An 18,011-nucleotide genomic window follows, 5' to 3' on the forward strand; every position below is an offset into this window, starting at 1 on the left:
AATCTCACCAGGACATAGAGTCTGAATGTTGAGAAGATAACAAAAGTAAAAGGAAACTGTAATGTTTATTATAGGAAGGAGTCAAAATCTACTTACCAAATGCCACTCTCCATCATTCACAATTGGTCCACCAGACACAGTTGCCCGGACACCAAATCTCCCGATCTGCATTTCTGCAATACCATTTCTCAGGCCTAGTATAAACCATTCCGTGGCATTGTTGCCATCACCATACATGATAATCCCTTCGGGGTCAAAGGTCCGGAATTGGAAGTAAGACCTGACACTGTGTGCAAGAGGATGTGGGGATGGGGGGTAGGAAGGGAAGAACACATTTGGTTATTTGCTTTGCTGTCTGTTTACTTCTTTCCATGTAGCACATAGTTGAATTTTGCAAAGGACAACTTCTCAGATTCTGTTTTACCTTCTTTATTGGAAGTTAGTGACCTTCAATAAATTAAAGGCCTTCCTTTATTATTTGTGTTGTTCCTCACCATTACAATTAATAATCTATCAGTTACATCCTTCTTTTTTGGTCCAGGCAACCATTTTCTAAAACCCTCAAGAAAACCGTCCAAACTCAATGCAGACCAAGAAGTGAAACCAGGTCCATGGAGCTTTGCAGTATCAGTGTTAACCACTGGGTTTCCCATCCCAGATTATGCATTGATGTATTTTCTTTGCCTGTTTATTCCAATTCAAGGTCATGGAAAGGCAAAACCTCTCCTGACAGCATGAAATACAGTACTGGAATCAACCCTGGTCAAGATGCCAATCCAATGCAGTGTTCAAGTACTCAGAGAAAACCTATATGGATGTAAAGAGTGACGAAACCCTGAATTTAACCAAGGTCCTAGTAGCTATGTCCCTCAATTTTTACATTTAAATTTACATTGTGATTCTGGAGTGAACTTAGAAAAGAAGAGACCACGGAAACTGTAATACTGGATGTAATGTCAAAGCTTACGAGATGCCTAAACTTGAGTAGGCACTACACAGTAGCAGCAAGTAGTGTAAAAGTATACAAAAGGTATATGGATACCAGCAAAAATGAAAGAGACAGAGAGTGAGAGTGAGAGTATGTAATGTCAAAGTGTAGAATTATGCTTGAAGCCCATGAATGCACAGTATGCCATGTCTGATATTAAAAGCAAAAAGAGTTTGATCAATTTCAACTATCTGTTTCAAGAGAGACAGAGGGAAAGAGGGACAGAGAAATATTTAAAAATACTAGAGGGCTTCGCCCCCTGCTCGCTTCGCTCACCAACCCCCTTGTTTGGTTTTCCGGATACACACTTTTAAGATTTTTTTTTCTTTGAATTGTTGCTATTTCATTAGTTTCACTTTTATTTCAGAACTTCTGTAAAAACAATATTTGTAATCTTGTGAGTCCCAATATGCTGAATCTTTTTAATGAGGTCAGGATAGGTTTCTCTGTTTGGAATTTCAGCACAGACAAAACGATCTACATCATCAGCAGTTAATAATTTTTCTTTTACAAAGTAAAAAAGTAAGTAGAGTTCTGCATTGGACTCCTGTCTGTAAAGTCGTGCTATTTTCCTCTCACAGTTCCAAAAGTACATGGAGTTACAAAGGTGATACCCCAGCTTTTGTCTAGGTTTTTGTACAAGGGCTAGACAGAACATTTTTGACTCCTGGGGTAAATTTAGCTTTTTAAATAAGCAGACAGATAAATATATATACATGAACAAAGTAACCAATAAATGCATGTGCGGTAAACTCAGTTTTTGAAATTCTCAAGATTCTTTATTTCTTACATGCATAGTTATACAGGACAACATGCAGTGAAATGCATCCTGATCCGCTTATCAAAAACTGTGCAAAGTTAGAAGAATATCAGTTAGATTAACAAAAAGTCAGAGATCGAAAGATAACAGTATAGTAGAACATAATAAATAAGTAAAATTATGTGAATAAAGTAGAATGAAGTGTTAAGGTGCAATAGTGTAATAATTATTGTGCACAACCAAAGTTAGACTGGTGCATAGTTAAATGAGGCAGTTTGTTTGTTTGCGCTACTGCGATCTTTACTTTTTTATATTTTCTAATTTTCCTACTTTCATATCCTTTAACTTTCTCCACATGTGTATAGCGCCAAGATTTTTTTTTGTTTTTTTTTGAGCCTTTCAAATTTCACTGGTTTCATAGTCTCTAACCTGCTCTGCATGTGTTTAGCGCCAACGTTTGTAAACGTCTCTATGAAGTTCTACTTTGTCTTTAATTCATTGTCATTTAATTCTGAGCCGGATTGGACGTGCTTTTTTTTCAATTCCACTTGTTCCGGGCTGATAATTACTTTCCTTATTTTCTGAATTTGCACCTCGATTATTCTTTTTTGCTCTTTTTTCTGTCCAACGCATTTGAGTCTCTTTTCTCCGTGCTTTTCTTTCTTCTTCGTTTAATCGTCGATGTTTCATTTCTACTCTATTCATTTAATTTCTACCCTATTCATTTCTACCCTATTGACCTTATACACTTCATATGCACTGAGAGCCCTGGAGCTGTGTGTGCTGCATGACCGCCTTTACACTACTGATTTGTATTTTTTGATATTGCTTGTAAGTAGGGTGTGTCTTGCAAGACTCTCTTTCTATGTTCCCGTGAGACGCACCGTGGCAGGTCTCGTCGACTATCAGGACAGGGGACAGGATTTCTTTTTATAATAGATAGATAGATTGTTCTAGTACAGTACCTAGTTATATTCACAATATCAGGCATTTTCAGTGATTAAAGTAAAACTATGGAAAAAAACCTCAAAAGATTTAGTTTTTCACTACTTTGCAGAACACAGGCATTTCAGGCTACCAATAAACTTCAGTAAAGATATGACCGACTCAGTCATTCAGCGGGGTAAAGTTTGTATCACTTCATCATCAAACAATCTTTCCAAACAATGTGATTTGTCAATAATAAGATTCTTCTCAGATAGAGAGCAATTTTATTTTAAAAAAGGATTTGTCACCACAGGTATTTTGTTAAAAAAACACAATCACCTGAGAAGCTGAAGCGTTTTTCACTCATGATCTGCATTCCATTAGATGTTTCACATAAAGGTTTTGTTGATCAACATTTCTGTGTCAGGCTATTAAATTATTGTACAGAATAAATACAAAGAAATCCAGCACCTTGCCACGACTGACCTCGGGCCATATGAGGATCTTAGAATTAGGTTTCAATGAGCATTGCTGGACATGTTTTCTTGCTCATCTGTACTGTCACTTATGAACAGAAAGAATTCTATAGGGGATCACCTATATCTTTTAAATCTGTTTCTCAGTCTTCATCTTCTGCCTCATTTCTCTTTTTCTGTTGGTGGAGCTTTTTAATTGTCATCTGGGGCCACCTCAAGTGTTGGAAGTCATTTCAAAGCACAAGTGGCCATCCAGATGATGTTGCCTCCTGATGGATGTTGAATTCATTCTACCCTTTTTCCAAGCTGCACTACTTAAAGTGCTCAGCCCACTAAGCATAAGAATTGTATGGCCTTAATGTATACAACCATAATGATTTTAGTGCCCATGATAGTGGGGTTTAACCTTGTATGGTCTTTAGCATGCTACCATAAAGTTTATGTGCCTTCTGGAAGTACTTCTTGTTCATGGCAGTTATTTGGTGTCTCCTTGTCTTACTATTATACTGCTCTGCTAACATTGCCTACACATTGTGAATGTAAACCTGAATTCTGTTTTTGCTATTCGGTCATTGTGTTCAAAGAAGGTGCCTCTTCCAGAAGTAACAGATAAAACACCTTAAAACATAATTCCTTTTGCTTCCATCCATCCATCCATTGTCTCCCGCTTATCCGAGGTCGGGTCGCGGGGGCAGCAGCTTGAGCAGAGATGCCCAGACTTCCCTCTCCCCGGCCACTTCTTCTAGCTCTTCCAGGAGAATCCCAAGGCGTTCCCAGGCCAGTCGAGAGACATAGTCCCTCCAGCGTGTCCTGGGTCTTCCCCGGGGCCTCCTCCCGGTTGGACGTGCCTGGAACACCTCACCAGGGAGGCGTCCAGGAGGCATCCTGATCAGATGCCCGAGCCACCTCATCTGACTCCTCTCGATGCGGAGGAGCAGCGGCTCTACTCTGAGCCCCTCCCGGATGACTGAGCTTCTCACCCTATCTTTAAGGGAAAGCCCAGACACCCTGCGGAGGAAACTCATTTCAGCCGCTTGTATTCGCGATCTCGTTCTTTCGGTCACTACCCATAGCTCATGACCATAGGTGAGGGTAGGAACATAGATCGACTGGTAAATTGAGAGCTTCGCCTTGCGGCTCAGCTCCTTTTTCACCACGACAGACCGATGCAACGCCCGCATTACTGTGGATGCCGCACCGATCTGCCTGTCGATCGCACGCTCCATTCTTCCCTCACTCGTGAACAAGACCCCGAGATACTTGAACTCCTCCACTTGGGGCAGGATCTCGCTACCAACCCTGAGAGGGCACTCCACCCTTTTCCGGTTGAGGACCATGGTCTCGGATTTGGAGGTGCTGATTCTCATCCCAGCCGCTTCACACTCGGCTGCGAACCGATCCAGAGAGAGCTGAAGATCACGGCCTGATGAAGCAAACAGGACAACATCATCTGCAAAAAGCAGTGACCCAATCCTGAGCCCACCAAACCGGACCCCCTCAACACCCTGGCTGCGCCTAGAAATTCTGTCCATAAAAGTTATGAACAGAATCGGTGACAAAGGGCAGCCCTGGCGGAGTCCAACTCTCACTGGAAACGGGTTCGACTTACTGCCGGCAATGCGGACCAAGCTCTGGCACTGATCGTACAGGGACCGAACAGCTCTTATCAGGGGGTCCGGTACCCCATACTCTCGGAGTACCCCCCACAGGATTCCCCGAGGGACACGGTCGAATGCCTTTTCTAAGTCCACAAAACACATGTAGACTGGTTGGGCAAACTCCCATGCACCCTCCAGGACCCTGCTAAGGGTATAGAGCTGGTCCACTGTTCCGCGACCAGGACGAAAACCACACTGTTCCTCCTGAATCCGAGGCTCGACTATCCGACGGACCCTCCTCTCCAGGACCCCTGAATAGACTTTTCCAGGGAGGCTGAGGAGTGTGATCCCTCTGTAGTTGGAACACACCCTCCGATCCCCCTTCTTAAAGAGGGGGACCACCTCCCCGGTCTGCCAATCCAGAGGCACTGTCCCTGATGTCCATGCGATGTTGCAGAGGCGTGTCAGCCAAGACAGTCCTACAACATCCAGAGCCTTGAGGAACTAAGCTTAATATTAAGATAGTACCACTTTTTATTTTGGGCCAGGCAGATGCTGACCTAAATCTGTCTGCCATTTATAACGATTTCCTACCTGATTTCAGAAACGTTAACTCTGTTTAACTCTGCTTGGTCTTTGTATTACTGTGTTCATTTTGTAAATGATTCTGTTCCCTTATTTTTTATTTGATTAGCACAGTATAAGAAGTAAAACAGTACCCATCGAGAGAGGTGATAGTTGACATGTTGGCTGTTATTGTGACAAAAGGCTTCTCTGTCTCCCAGGTGCGTCCAAGGTTGAGCAGTTCAGGTCCTGCTCCAGGAGTGTTGTCGAGAAGGCATTGGCTCACCTTGTAAAAGAGAGAAAAAAGGGTTAAGATTTTAAGAACTTATATCAGACCTCATCCCCCTTACCATTCTTGCCAGTCTCAATACCAAATGTGCCATGATTATTACATTTACCTTTACATTTCAATATTTAGCTGATGCCTTTATCCAAGGTGACTTACAACATTTATGTCAGATTTTATCATTTAAAAGCATAATCCCAACAATCTGATTGGATGACCTTTAACAGGGGTATCGGACTCAGTTCCTGAGAGATGGAGTGACTGTAGGTTTTTGTTCCAACCAATGACAAATGCTAATGGAGCGTGCTATGTTGTCTTGATTTTAACTGACTTGAATTTTAATTGTTTCATTTTGTATTAAACTATCTGCTAAGCAATAATGAGATGTAAAGTGAACCAACAGACCAGGCTAACTTAGATTGTGTGATAACTGCAAAACTGATTGAGACTCCAGACTTGTTGGTTTTCAGTTTGCTTGCTTTGCATCTAAATAAAACATGAAATCTGACAAACTGGGGAGACCACTCAGACTCTAACTTAGAATATCTTAGCAACATTTAAAGCAATTGTTTGTGGTCATTTCGGTTTTCATAAAGTTAAAGGGACTAAGGAGCTCAATATGAAACCTTAAGTACACAGTTACACTACTGTCATGATTAGGGCTGTCAAGTTAGACAAAAACTAATGTTAGAATATTCAGATTAAAAATAAATATCCAAATATACTCAAATGTAGCCTTAATACTCTAGGAACTGCATATATATTTTACTGTATGTGCTATTTTATTGTTCATGTTTTTAATTTTCTGTTGGCAGTGCATCTATAGAGCAAGACATGTTTATGACCCATGCAGATATGTTTAACGTCAGTAGGTGAAAACTGCAGCCCTTATTATAACCCAATGTTAACAATTTACCTGTATACTGTAATATACATTTTTTAATGAATTTCATAATAAAAATGAAATCAAGTATACATTCTAATATTCTAACAGCACACAGTTCCAAGAGGATAGCTATTGGAGATCTAAATCAACTTAGAAGCCAGTCATAATCATCTGTTAATATACACACTCTCTCTTCTATTGAACTATATTTAACTAAATTGAATTCCTTTATTGTCATTGTATGGCACAATAAGATTCAATATGCAACTACTCCATAAGCTTATTTTCCTATAAAATGATACAAAATAGTAATAATAATATAATAAACAATGAAAAATATACAATATGAAAGCATAAGTAATATACATGTACATATAGTACAGATGGTGTAAATGGTTCATAAAGTTGCTCAGGTTGTGCAATATTACAATTGTAATGCAAGTTTAGAGTGAGGTAATTGTAATTATAAGTGCAAACAGTTCTACCAGGAGAACTTGATGGTCTAATTGTGAATGTTTATAGCTCTTGGGATGAAACTGTTTCTGAACCTCAATGTCCATGCAAGAAAGGCTCTGAAGCATTTGCCAGATGGGAGAAGTTCAAATAGACTGTGTGCATGGGTGAGTGGAATCCATGCAGATGCTGGTGGCTTTCCTGAAGTACCATGTGCTATAAATGTCCTCCAGGGCTGGAAGCTGCATCCTGATAATTTTCTGTGCTGTCCACACAACCTGTGAAGCTGTGATACCACACACAAATACAATAAACAGGTTAAAACACTCTTAGTGATGCAATAAGAGTAACAACACAAAAGCAGCTATGGTATTTGGAACAGTTTGTCCATTCCGTGCACCATTATATTGTTACAGAATGATTACAATCAAGTGCCTTAAATTTGTAAACAATATGCAGTTAAGTTCAATGCTTTTGATGCAGCCCGCATCATTGATGTGAATCTAAAAAAGAAGGGCCATAGAAACAGTAGCACTGCATTGATGCTGGGTGCTGCCAGTTTGCAAAACTGAGCAGAAAAGTGTATGCATGGTGTGAGGCTGCTGTGAAAATGTGCATGGCTTTACGCCAAGTTTAGTTTTTATACATCTCGGAGTGAGCGTGGAAGCGGGTGTATGCAACATTTTTATTTGTACTCACTGTTTGTACATGAGGCTTACAGTCTTTGAATTTAACAAATGCAGTCTGCACAACATACAATCCATTATCTAGGACGCCATAGGCTCATCCACCTGTATATCTCTGAGTTTACCCCTTAACAGGGATGACTGGATGGTATCGAAGGTCCTGGAGAAATCACAAAACATAATCCTCACAGTGCTGTCAGCTTTGTCCAAGTGAAAATAAGCCGTGTGGAGCAGATAGATATTTGCATTCTCCACTCCAATGTTTGTCTGACAGATAAATTGCAGTGGGTCCAGGTGGTCTACCACAAGAGGACTCATATATAGTCCAGGACCAGTCTCTCAAAACTCTTCATACCATGAGACATAAGTGCCTCTGGCTTGAAGAGATATCTGCCTTCTTTGGAACAGGAATAATGCAGGATGTTTTCCACAGCAATGGCACTTTCTAAAGCATTAGAGACTGACTGAACAGGCGACAGAGAACACCACAAAGTCGGTCAGCACAGGCCTTAAGAACTAAAGGACTGACACCATCTGGTCCCACAGCTTTTTCAATGTAGCTTCCTCAATTGTCTCCTTACTTGGCCATCCGTTACTGACAGTCCACACTGATGGTCAGAGGTGTACAGTACTTGTCACTGGCCATTCCAGTTGACATGGTAGGAGTTGTTGATGTAGTAGGGATTGTGTGGAGAAGATGGTCGTCTGAAGAAGGTGGAAGCGGGAGAGAAATCTACGAAAAAGACTCTTTGTCACTGGATTTGAATGCTTTTCTCTTTTTCTCTTTCAGGAGTCCTTTTAGCTCCTTAGTAATCCAGGGCTTGTTGTTTGGAAAGCAACACGCTGTCTTTTTAGGTACCACTGTGTCGATACAGAAATTAATATAGTCTGAGATGCCGTGGCATGATTCCTCAATATTGTCTTCATTTGACTCACACATCTTTTCCCAGTCTGTCATTTGGAAGCAGCCATTCAGTGCCATTTCAGCCTCTAGGCTCTACTTCCCTACTATTCTTGTGGTAACAGGTTGCTGTGTAAAAATGGGCTTGTAGAATAAAATTAATCAGATTGTGGTCAGATTTGCCTAAAGGAGCAAGTAGATTACACTTTTAACACTTTAATGTTTGAATAACACAGGTCCAGCTTCTTATTTCCTCGAGTGGAACAAGACACAAACTGATAGAAATGTGTCATCATTCATTACAAAGTTAACATATACTATATTATAACTGCAGGGTCAGAGTAAGTCATCATTAATGTGTTGGTGACAGAATGTATCATTTCTGTTATTATGTCCCCATTTGCAGAGGGAGAGATACAAAAATTAATAAGGATAAGGCAAATTATCTCCCTGTTCAAATAAAGTGAATGAATTTCAACACCAGAAATTTCAATCCTGAAATTACAAATTATGGTTTTAATTGTAACATGCTCCCTTTTACAACATTCCTCATTCATGTAGATGACCAGTTTCCCTTCTGTCTTTTTTCCACTCCGCACTGTTTCCATCTTCTTGCAGCATTAAAAAAGTGTCAGGTACAGTATATCAGGTTTAAGCCAGTTCCCCATAAAGGGCACTATAAGTGTGCTATAAGTGCAGGCAGTTTATCCATCTTATTTAAGAGCGATCAAACATTTCCCATTACAATAGATGGTCAACCGGTTCTAAAACCTTTTCGCTTTGCTTTTACTCTCATGCCGGCATGTCGCCCTCTCTGTCTGTGGACAAACAGCTCCTGTGGTAAAGCATAGCTGAGTTGCTTAGGCAATCACAATCACAGTGAAAGTAGCTGATTACAGGAGTATTTAACACATTCCACTTTTATTTTCTCAGTGTCTCGTACTATTTCAGGTGGTACAGACATAAGGGAGCCTTTCGTTCCTCTTCACGACTCCATCCAAGTTTGCAGCCTGTTGGAAATGCAGCCTTGACAAGCCGGCACGTTGGTGTGCATGCATTGCAATTCGTCAGTAAATTTAAAATTCATTTATCAGATATCTAGTGACTGCTATCAGTGACAAGCCTGACGCCAGATCAATTTCAAATAATAGAATATGATATTGCCCACTCTTGGTATAGAGCAGTAGAATCACTTCCATCTCGACAACATATAGCATTTTCATAACTTTTTTCTAATGTCTAAAACACTTCCTACTATTTTCTCATAATCTTCTTAAACACTGACATACGTTTTGTTTTTGGATAAATCTTATAATATTTTATACAGTAAATGTTGTCATCATCTTAACTCTTTCAGGGAAGATGTAGACTTTTCTCAAAAGGAGGGGTTGATGGTGGTAATCAACTGTGAATGATGATAAAACCCATTCTTATGTTTTAATTGGACTGTCTTTGCTAGGAGGAAAGCTAGCTTCATTGGTTTGACTGAAATTCCCTGTGAGTAGTGTGAGTAGCAAGGAGCAAAAAACAGCAAAAATGGCATCGACATTTGCCAAGAGATAAAAACAAATGTATTAAAGCAAAATATTCTAGTTGACAACGTTTTGCATATTATCACTGAATTGGACTCTGATTTGTCTGACTCTGATTTTGATACAATTCATCGAAAACAAATGTGAGGTACCAACATCAGCTGATTGGTCCCCAGCTGATTGTGGTGCTGAACAGGTGCATGTAAATGATGTGCGTATGGCAATGTTCATCTGGGAGGACTGCCACTTACAATGACAAGAGGTAGAAACAGGATTGTAATGCACTGTGACCGTGACTGCTACTGCCATCCCCACCACACAACCATGACCGCCACCTGAAAGCAGCCTGGCAGCCAGCCTGCTGCACAATCCTGGTGAACTGGCATCCACGGCATGCAGCAACAGACATTTTATGTTGATTTCTGTGTGAAACCAATGCTTTGTGTGCTTTCAGAAAACTGCAGTTGATAACTTAATAAAAGTTAATAATTTTTTTGTACCTCTTTTACTTTTAGCCAAAAAAAACATGGACCAACTGAAGATGTGTGATGTCATCCATGTGTGCTTCAATCTCCACTGGTACCTATGTCATAAAAATTTCTGTGTTTGTAAGATGCCATCAGACACTAAAGACCAGCCAGGCACAAGACACTCTGGTGTCATGCTTACCATTATTTTGCTTTGGAAAAACAATTAAACATGGCTCTTAAGCTTTTTCTCTTTGGAAAACTTCCACAATTGGCATAGTCAGCAGGATTTTTAAAGAGAGGTGTCAGAGAAGCCGAGCATGTGAACTGTCATAGAAGCACTCTAGACAATGGGGGACCAGATGAGGCAGCTATATATTCAGATTGTAACGTAGTAAATAATGACGTAAAGGTCCAAAGAGGAAGGGCAGTCACAGTATCTCATGTCTTCGGTTGGTCCAAAGTCTTTTTGGCTGAGTCCAGAAGCAAAGGAAGGTTATTTGACTTTGCACCCTTCATCCTGTTTCTCTAAATGTTTTTCCATAGAACTTGGATGAGAAAGACTCTGCAGGTGTATGTGAAAACACATTCAAATGTATTTCCTTATTCATCAAATTATCAGTGATCAGCTTATCAGTCAACATAGTTTTAAAACTAGGTACATTCATTTTGGTTATGTCAAAATTACAATACCAGTCCAGCATAGAAAAGAATTGTTGCAGGGTGAAATAGTGAAGATTTCATTTTAAAATATGAGATCAATGTCAAATAACACCTGTATTTAAAATAATTTTAACCTCTTTTAACTGGAACTTTTTTTTTTTTTCAGAAACATGTTTTCAGCAATGGCAGGTATGGACAAATGCCTGAATGACGTGCTCTTGATTAGAATTATCTTGATAAGCTTTGGACCAGTGGTTATAAGGCAGACATTGCAGCTGTTTTCAAGAACTGCTCTAAATGTAGCAATATTATTATTGTTAGATTTTATTTTTTTAAAGAACTAATTCTTATAATTAACTGTAGAGAAAAGGCAAGCAAAATGACACCTTTTATTGGCTAACTAAAAAGATTACAATATGCAAGCTTTCGAGGCAACTCAGGCCCCTTCTTCAGGCAAGATGTAATACAGAAACTGGAGTTCCCTGTGTTTATATACACACTCTAGGACAAGAAACAACATTGGTAAATCTTTAAATGAGAAATTTTAAATGTAAAAAATTAATAGATTCATTCAGGCTAGGGTTAATTTAACAAGAGAGAAAAGAACAATGTATTGTCAAGATCTCTGGATAAGATTACTGTCCAACAAAGTCTTTTGAAGTTTGTAATGAGTTTTTTCAAAACAATGTGGGTCTGTAGACAGGTTGTCTGTCATTCTGAGAGATGTAAACACTCCTCATATCTGGCCATAAAACTCTTGTCTCTATTCAATCAATGTTGTAAAGTATTAAATTTTAGCATGAGTTTAACTTCCCATTCTTTTCTCTCTTGCTGTGTTTTGAAGTTGCCCATAAGCACTGTGACTTTAAAGTCCCTCTCACAGTGTCCATGGCTGTTGAAGTGGGCCGCTACAAGAACATCTGTGTTGCCATGTTTAATGTGGAACCTGTGTAAATTCATTCTCTGGCGGAGTGTTTGTCCAGTTTCAGGACATTTCATGCAGAAAATTAGGTAGACTACATTAGATGATCTGCAGGAATATGATCCCTTTACAGTATGTGATGATCAAGTCGGCAGTGTGGTATAACTATACAGTCTGTATCATAGATGTGGGCACATGTTTTGCATCTTTTCTGTAGGCATGGAGATGTGCCATTTTCCACATTAAACATGGCAACACAGATGTTCCTGCATAATTTGGGTTGTTTTAAAACCATGTCCAATTCAGTTGCAAAGAAATCCCCTTGTAAGAAGTAGGACTTTGCAAATTTAAAAAGGCTGTATATGGGTCGGAAGACTTATGCAACTGAGTTTTCATTACGATCATTTGAAACATATTTTAACTTCATATAAATATATAATCAATTGATTACATCTTGCCTGAAGAAGGGGCCTGAATTGCCTCGAAAGCTTGCATATTGTAATCTTTTTAGTTAGCCAATAAAAGGTGTCATTTTGCTTGGCTTTTCTCTACTTAATAGTTTCAAATCATCACATAGGTTTAGGTTTACCACAGTTAATAGTCTTGTGAACTACATGTCAAATGGTGTCTATTGCTGATTCTGAGGGATTTATAGACATTTTAGGGAAAATATTGACAACATTAGTTCATGACTATTCACTACATACCTTATGACAATGTACCATACCCTAGTCTTAACATCTTGTCTAGCTTTTCACCAGTTTCTATGTGGGAAATTTTGGAGATTGTGCGTCAAATGAAAACTGACTCCAGCCTCATAAGTGCTTTACCTATGTGTTTTTTTAAAGATGTCATTATGTCCGTTGGTCATGAATACTGCAGTTTATTGTATTTTAGTTATTCATTATCGTAAGACAACCTCCATTCACATCTCAAGGCATCACAAATAACTTTAGACCTACCTCTAGGCTACCTTTCACTTCTAAAATCCTTGATAAGGTGATAGCAGAACAATGTTTAGCAGATATGTTTTTGAAAAATTTCAATCAGGTATAGAAACTGCCCTATCAGGAGTAATAATAACCAAGAGTAATGATTATTCTGTGAAAGTGTTACTCAGTTTAAGCACAACGTTTTATACCATTTTGACTATAATGTTTAATTAAATAGATTGAGACACTGGGCTGGTTTATCTGGATCAGCTCTAGAGTGGCTCAGCTCCTATTTGTACGAATTGAACATTTTTGGTTATGCTCATCAGGAATCCATGTATTTTCTTTTGTTTTTATTCATTTACTTTGTTGTTGATTTAATAATTATTTTGTCCTTTATGTTATTGAGTATGTTTTTGTTTCATTTCATTATGTATTGCAGTATTCTTTAATTAATGTCATGTTTATTAATCATTTTGTACCTCTTGTTGAATCTGTTAGTTATTATCCTTGTTTATTATATGTGTAACATAAGGACAGAGAGGTCCCTATAAATTGCTGTGGCGTTAGGTTTCTCTCACTTGTGCTATACAACTCTCATATTTGTATTGTTTTGAAAATGTTTTGTTTTATTCTTCTGGTTCTTGAATCTTTGGTTCTTGTTCCTGTTGTATCAGTAAGCTGACTAGGTTTTTAGAGAAGACCAGGAGAAGACTGAAAGGACAGAAACAAGTCAAAACAGAGAGATGAAAAAGATTTGATAAAGACTTGATTGATAAATCAAAGATAAGAGAACAAAATCCATAACAAAAGGTCAAAGCCATAGCCACAAAACAAAATAAAAACTCTGCAAAAGGAAAAAATGTTTTTCAATCCACAACAGAGATGAGTAAATTAACTTTCAACATCCATTGCATTAACTACTTTCAGCTTGTGACCTCAGAGGACATGCCTTTAGAAGAACTGGCAGCCGTCCTAACAAAGAGTGTTGAAAATAATGGTGACTGCTAAGAAAATAAAATGATGGCCAAAATTATTGGAATATGAAAAATAAACATCAAAGTTCAGGATCTCAGAAAACCCAAAACATGTGATAGATAATTCAAAATGATCGAGAAAAACATATACAAAATAATTAAAGATTCCAAATCATATCAGTTCCTGGATTTTGATTTTTGAATCACAGGTTTGTTCACTTTTAAGTTTCCCTTCAATTTTGATTTTCTTCCTCTTGTTTTGGTTTTGTTTGAAACATTTTATTAATTTTTTTTTAAATAAATAAATGTTGCATTTCTCAGTAAGCCAGGGGTTTCATGGTTCTCCACTCCATTTTTAATAAACTTAAGCCTTAACTATGTTTGGCTGTTCATGTTGATAGACCTGCTTCCCAAGTTTTGGGTGCCAACCTTGCTTTTGCTGATGAGGCCTAAATTGTGCTTTTTAGATTTGGTTGGAGATGTCTGAAGTTTTGAGAATTGAGGCCTACCACCCTTTTAAGTTTCATGAGCCAGTGGTTCAGAACACTATTGTCATTAGTTGTGGACACTTCTGGTGTTTTAATCAGTGGTCACTCAGCCATGTCACAGGATGGCATAGTATAAATTCCACATATGATGTGGAACATATGTTCAGTTACACCTTTCTTTCAAATGATTTTATTAGACTTTGCTGTGTTGCAGGATTACATTGCTGAAATACATATATAGATGTATCATAATTTTTATGGCTAAATGCTGATAAAACAGATATTTTCATTACTGATCCAGTTCTTTCATTCAGTTATTCATTCATTCATTACATTTCCAACAGTAACATAAGACTGGGTTGCAAGGGCAACAGTCTTAGCAGTGAAGCCAATATGTCCCTTTCCCCAGCCACAAGATGTTCCCAGGCTATCTGGGAGATATAATCTTCCCAGTGAGACCTGGGCCTTCCCTGCAGTCTCTTATCAGCTGGATGTGCTCTTAAACCCTCCACAGGGATACATCCAGGAGGCATCTGTATCAATGTCTGAACCACCTCAGCAGCTCTACTCTGAACATCTTGTAGATGTCTGTGCTTCTCACCTGTCTCTATGGGAAAGCCCAGCCAACCTCTAGAGAAAGCTCATTTTGGCCGCTTGTATTTACAATCTTGTTGTTTCGGTCATAACCCAAAGCTCATGACCCTAGGTGAGAGTAGGGACGTAGATCAACTGGTAAATTTAGAGCTTTGCCTTCTAGCTCAGCTTCTTCTTCACCACTATGGATCAGTATAGCTAATGATCTGTCTGTTGATCTCACCATCCCTTTTCCACTTGCTCATGAACAAGACCCCAAGGTACTTTAACTCTTCCAGTTGAAGCAGTAACTTTCCTCCCATTCAGACAGAATAGTCCAGATTTTTCCTACTGAGGACCATGGACCCAGATTTGGAGGTGCTGATCCTCATCCCTGCTGCTTTACACTCCAATATATGCTCGAGTTACAGCTTGATGAAGCCAACAACACCATATTGTTTGCAAAAAGCAGTGATGCAATTCTAGGGCTACCTTTAAAATGGAGACTACCACTCATGTCTGCCATTCAAGGCACAGTGCTCCCAACAACCATGCAACATTGAAAAGGTGTGTCAGCCATTACAGCCACTTGTTCGTGTATGGAGAGATTTGTGTGCCACTGTGACCCTGAGAGCTACAAAACCATTTTACAAATATGTTGGAACTCTGTGTAAAATTTAAATAAAACAGGAGGTAATGATTTGCAAATTGTTTAAACCCATATTTACTCTAATAGAACAAAGCCAGTGTAACAAATCTCAAAACTGAGAAATGTTATTGTTTTATGAAAAGTATGTGCTCATTTTGAATTTGATGTCAGCAACACATTTCAAAAAAGCTGGGATGGGGGCACACAAGACTGGAAAACTTGTGTGCTGTCAGTAATGCTGAACGATATATAAGGTTTTGGAACAACATACACTGCCATCCAGATGATGATTCAAACTGCATTCTGCATATTACAACAGCATGTCTCCCTAGTAAAAGGGTCTGGGTGCTAAACTGGCCTGCCTGCAGTCCAGACACGTCACCCATTGAAAACATTTGGTGCATTTTGAAAGAGAGCGCAAACTGCTGAGTAGCTGAAATCCTATATTAGGTAAGAATGGGACATTTCACTTTCAAAACTATACTAATTGTTCTCCTCAGTTCCCAAACATTTACAGAGTGTTATTAAAAGAAGAGGTTATGCAACACAGTGGTAAACATGCCCTGTCCCAACTTTTTTGAAACTTGTTCAAAAAACAAAAGGAGCATGTACTTTTCAAAATACAATATATGGTTTACATGATTTGCAAGTCATCACATTCTGTTTTTATTTATAATTTACACAATGTCCCAAACTTTTTTGTAAATGAGGTTGTATGTTGTCTGTAGCAGAAGCTCCTGGCAGAGTCTCTCAAGGCAAATTGATCCATGGTGAGGGGGTCAGACAAAGACTGATTCACAGCCCCTAATGATGAAGGCCTACAGGTCATGTTAGGTTAGGGAGCATGCACTGGTACAGTGCATTGCCACACCCACCACATGATGAAACTGCTCGGGATCCCAGTTGGAAACCCCCCAGTCAGGTATACATTCCAGTCCAACTACTCAGACATGACCATCTATCTGCCACAGACAGGTGTTACGTGGGTGTCACCTTGGTCTGGTCCAGCTGCTTGGGCCCAGAACAATGAGGATTCTGTGAACCAGATCACCCTTGGGAAATCACCCCATTGACTCTGTGAAGACCACAGCATCGTTGGCAAAGTCAAGATCAGTGAATCTTTCCTCACCAACAGATGCCCCACAGCCACTGGACCCCATGTCTTGCCCAACACCCAAGCATTGAACAGAGTAGGAGCAAAAACACACTCCAGATGAACCCCAGAATCAACTGGGGAAAACGCAGAGGTTCTGCCTCCACTCTGCACAGCACTCACGTTACCAGTGTACAGGCCGGCCATGATATCCAGCAACTTCAGGGGGATCCCACAAAGTCTCAGGATGTCCCACGGGGCAGCTTGATCAACTGAGTCGAACACTTTATGAAAATCAACAAAGGTTGCAAAGAAACTCTGCATACAAATTTAAAAATAATAACCCGCCTGATATGGGGTTACTGGGGCCTCCACCTTGTGCCAGGCCTGGGCAGGGTGCTTGCAGGTGAGTGCCAAGCGACCGGGATTGCCATGGGGCCTAGTCGGTCATAGTCCAAAATCATGATGTGGGACTGCCCTCCTGTAGGCCCACCAAATTTAGGAGGAATAGGGGCTAGGTGCAATGTGAGTTGGATAGCGGTAGAAAGCAGAGGTCTTGACGGACTGGAACCCAGACACATAAACAAACTCTTGGGATATGGATCTAGTTCATGTTGCTAAGCAATTCAGTGGTATGCTTGGGAGCAGACGTATTCTCTTTAACCATGGGCAATAAAAATTGGAGCAATAGATCTAAATTTTTAATATTAAGCAAATTAAAAAAATAGTCTTCTTTTTGGAAATACTTTGAAACATTGCAAAAGCTAAGTTTGTGGAACATGAAGGATCATATATGCCTTTATATCATCACGCCATAATTTTCCTTGTCAAATTCTTCAAACGTGACATGACCTCTAACATGTTCACAATTCTGTTTTTAGATTGCTTACTAAGATAATACCTACTGCCCATGTTACTCCTATGCTTGTGTCCCTACACTGGTTGCCAATGAGATTTAGAATTGATTTAAGGATTTTATTAATTTCTGTGCATACAAGGCTCAACATGGTTGAACTCCAGATTATGGCGTTAAAGCTCTTATGAGATTCACAGATCACTCAAGCTCAGTTGGCAGTTCCCAGATCTAAGTTACAGAGAAGGTTGATAGGATTTTTGCTGTTAAGCCCCAAACTCTCAAATATCCTTCCTTTTAGCATTAGATCATATGCTTTGTTCCTTGTTTTTAAGTC

At 39.4% G+C, this 18,011-nt stretch overlaps 1 protein-coding gene across 2 annotated transcripts in view; it reads right to left on the minus strand.

The window, feature by feature from the left end:
* shbg (sex hormone-binding globulin) overlaps positions 1 to 18,011 on the minus strand; it is a 48,323-nt gene that overhangs the window by 13,609 nt on the left and 16,703 nt on the right. For both annotated transcript variants that reach the window (XM_028798368.2, XM_051925432.1), the window contains exons 2-3: positions 5,469 to 5,599; positions 97 to 286 (exon numbers count right to left, since the gene is read on the minus strand). In XM_028798368.2, the coding sequence (XP_028654201.2) occupies positions 97 to 286; positions 5,469 to 5,599 (321 nt within the window). The remainder of the gene's footprint in view (positions 1 to 96; positions 287 to 5,468; positions 5,600 to 18,011) is intronic.

The sequence above is a fragment of the Erpetoichthys calabaricus genome, chromosome 3 (assembly GCF_900747795.2).
Source record: "Erpetoichthys calabaricus chromosome 3, fErpCal1.3, whole genome shotgun sequence".
NCBI lineage: Eukaryota > Metazoa > Chordata > Cladistia > Polypteriformes > Polypteridae > Erpetoichthys > Erpetoichthys calabaricus.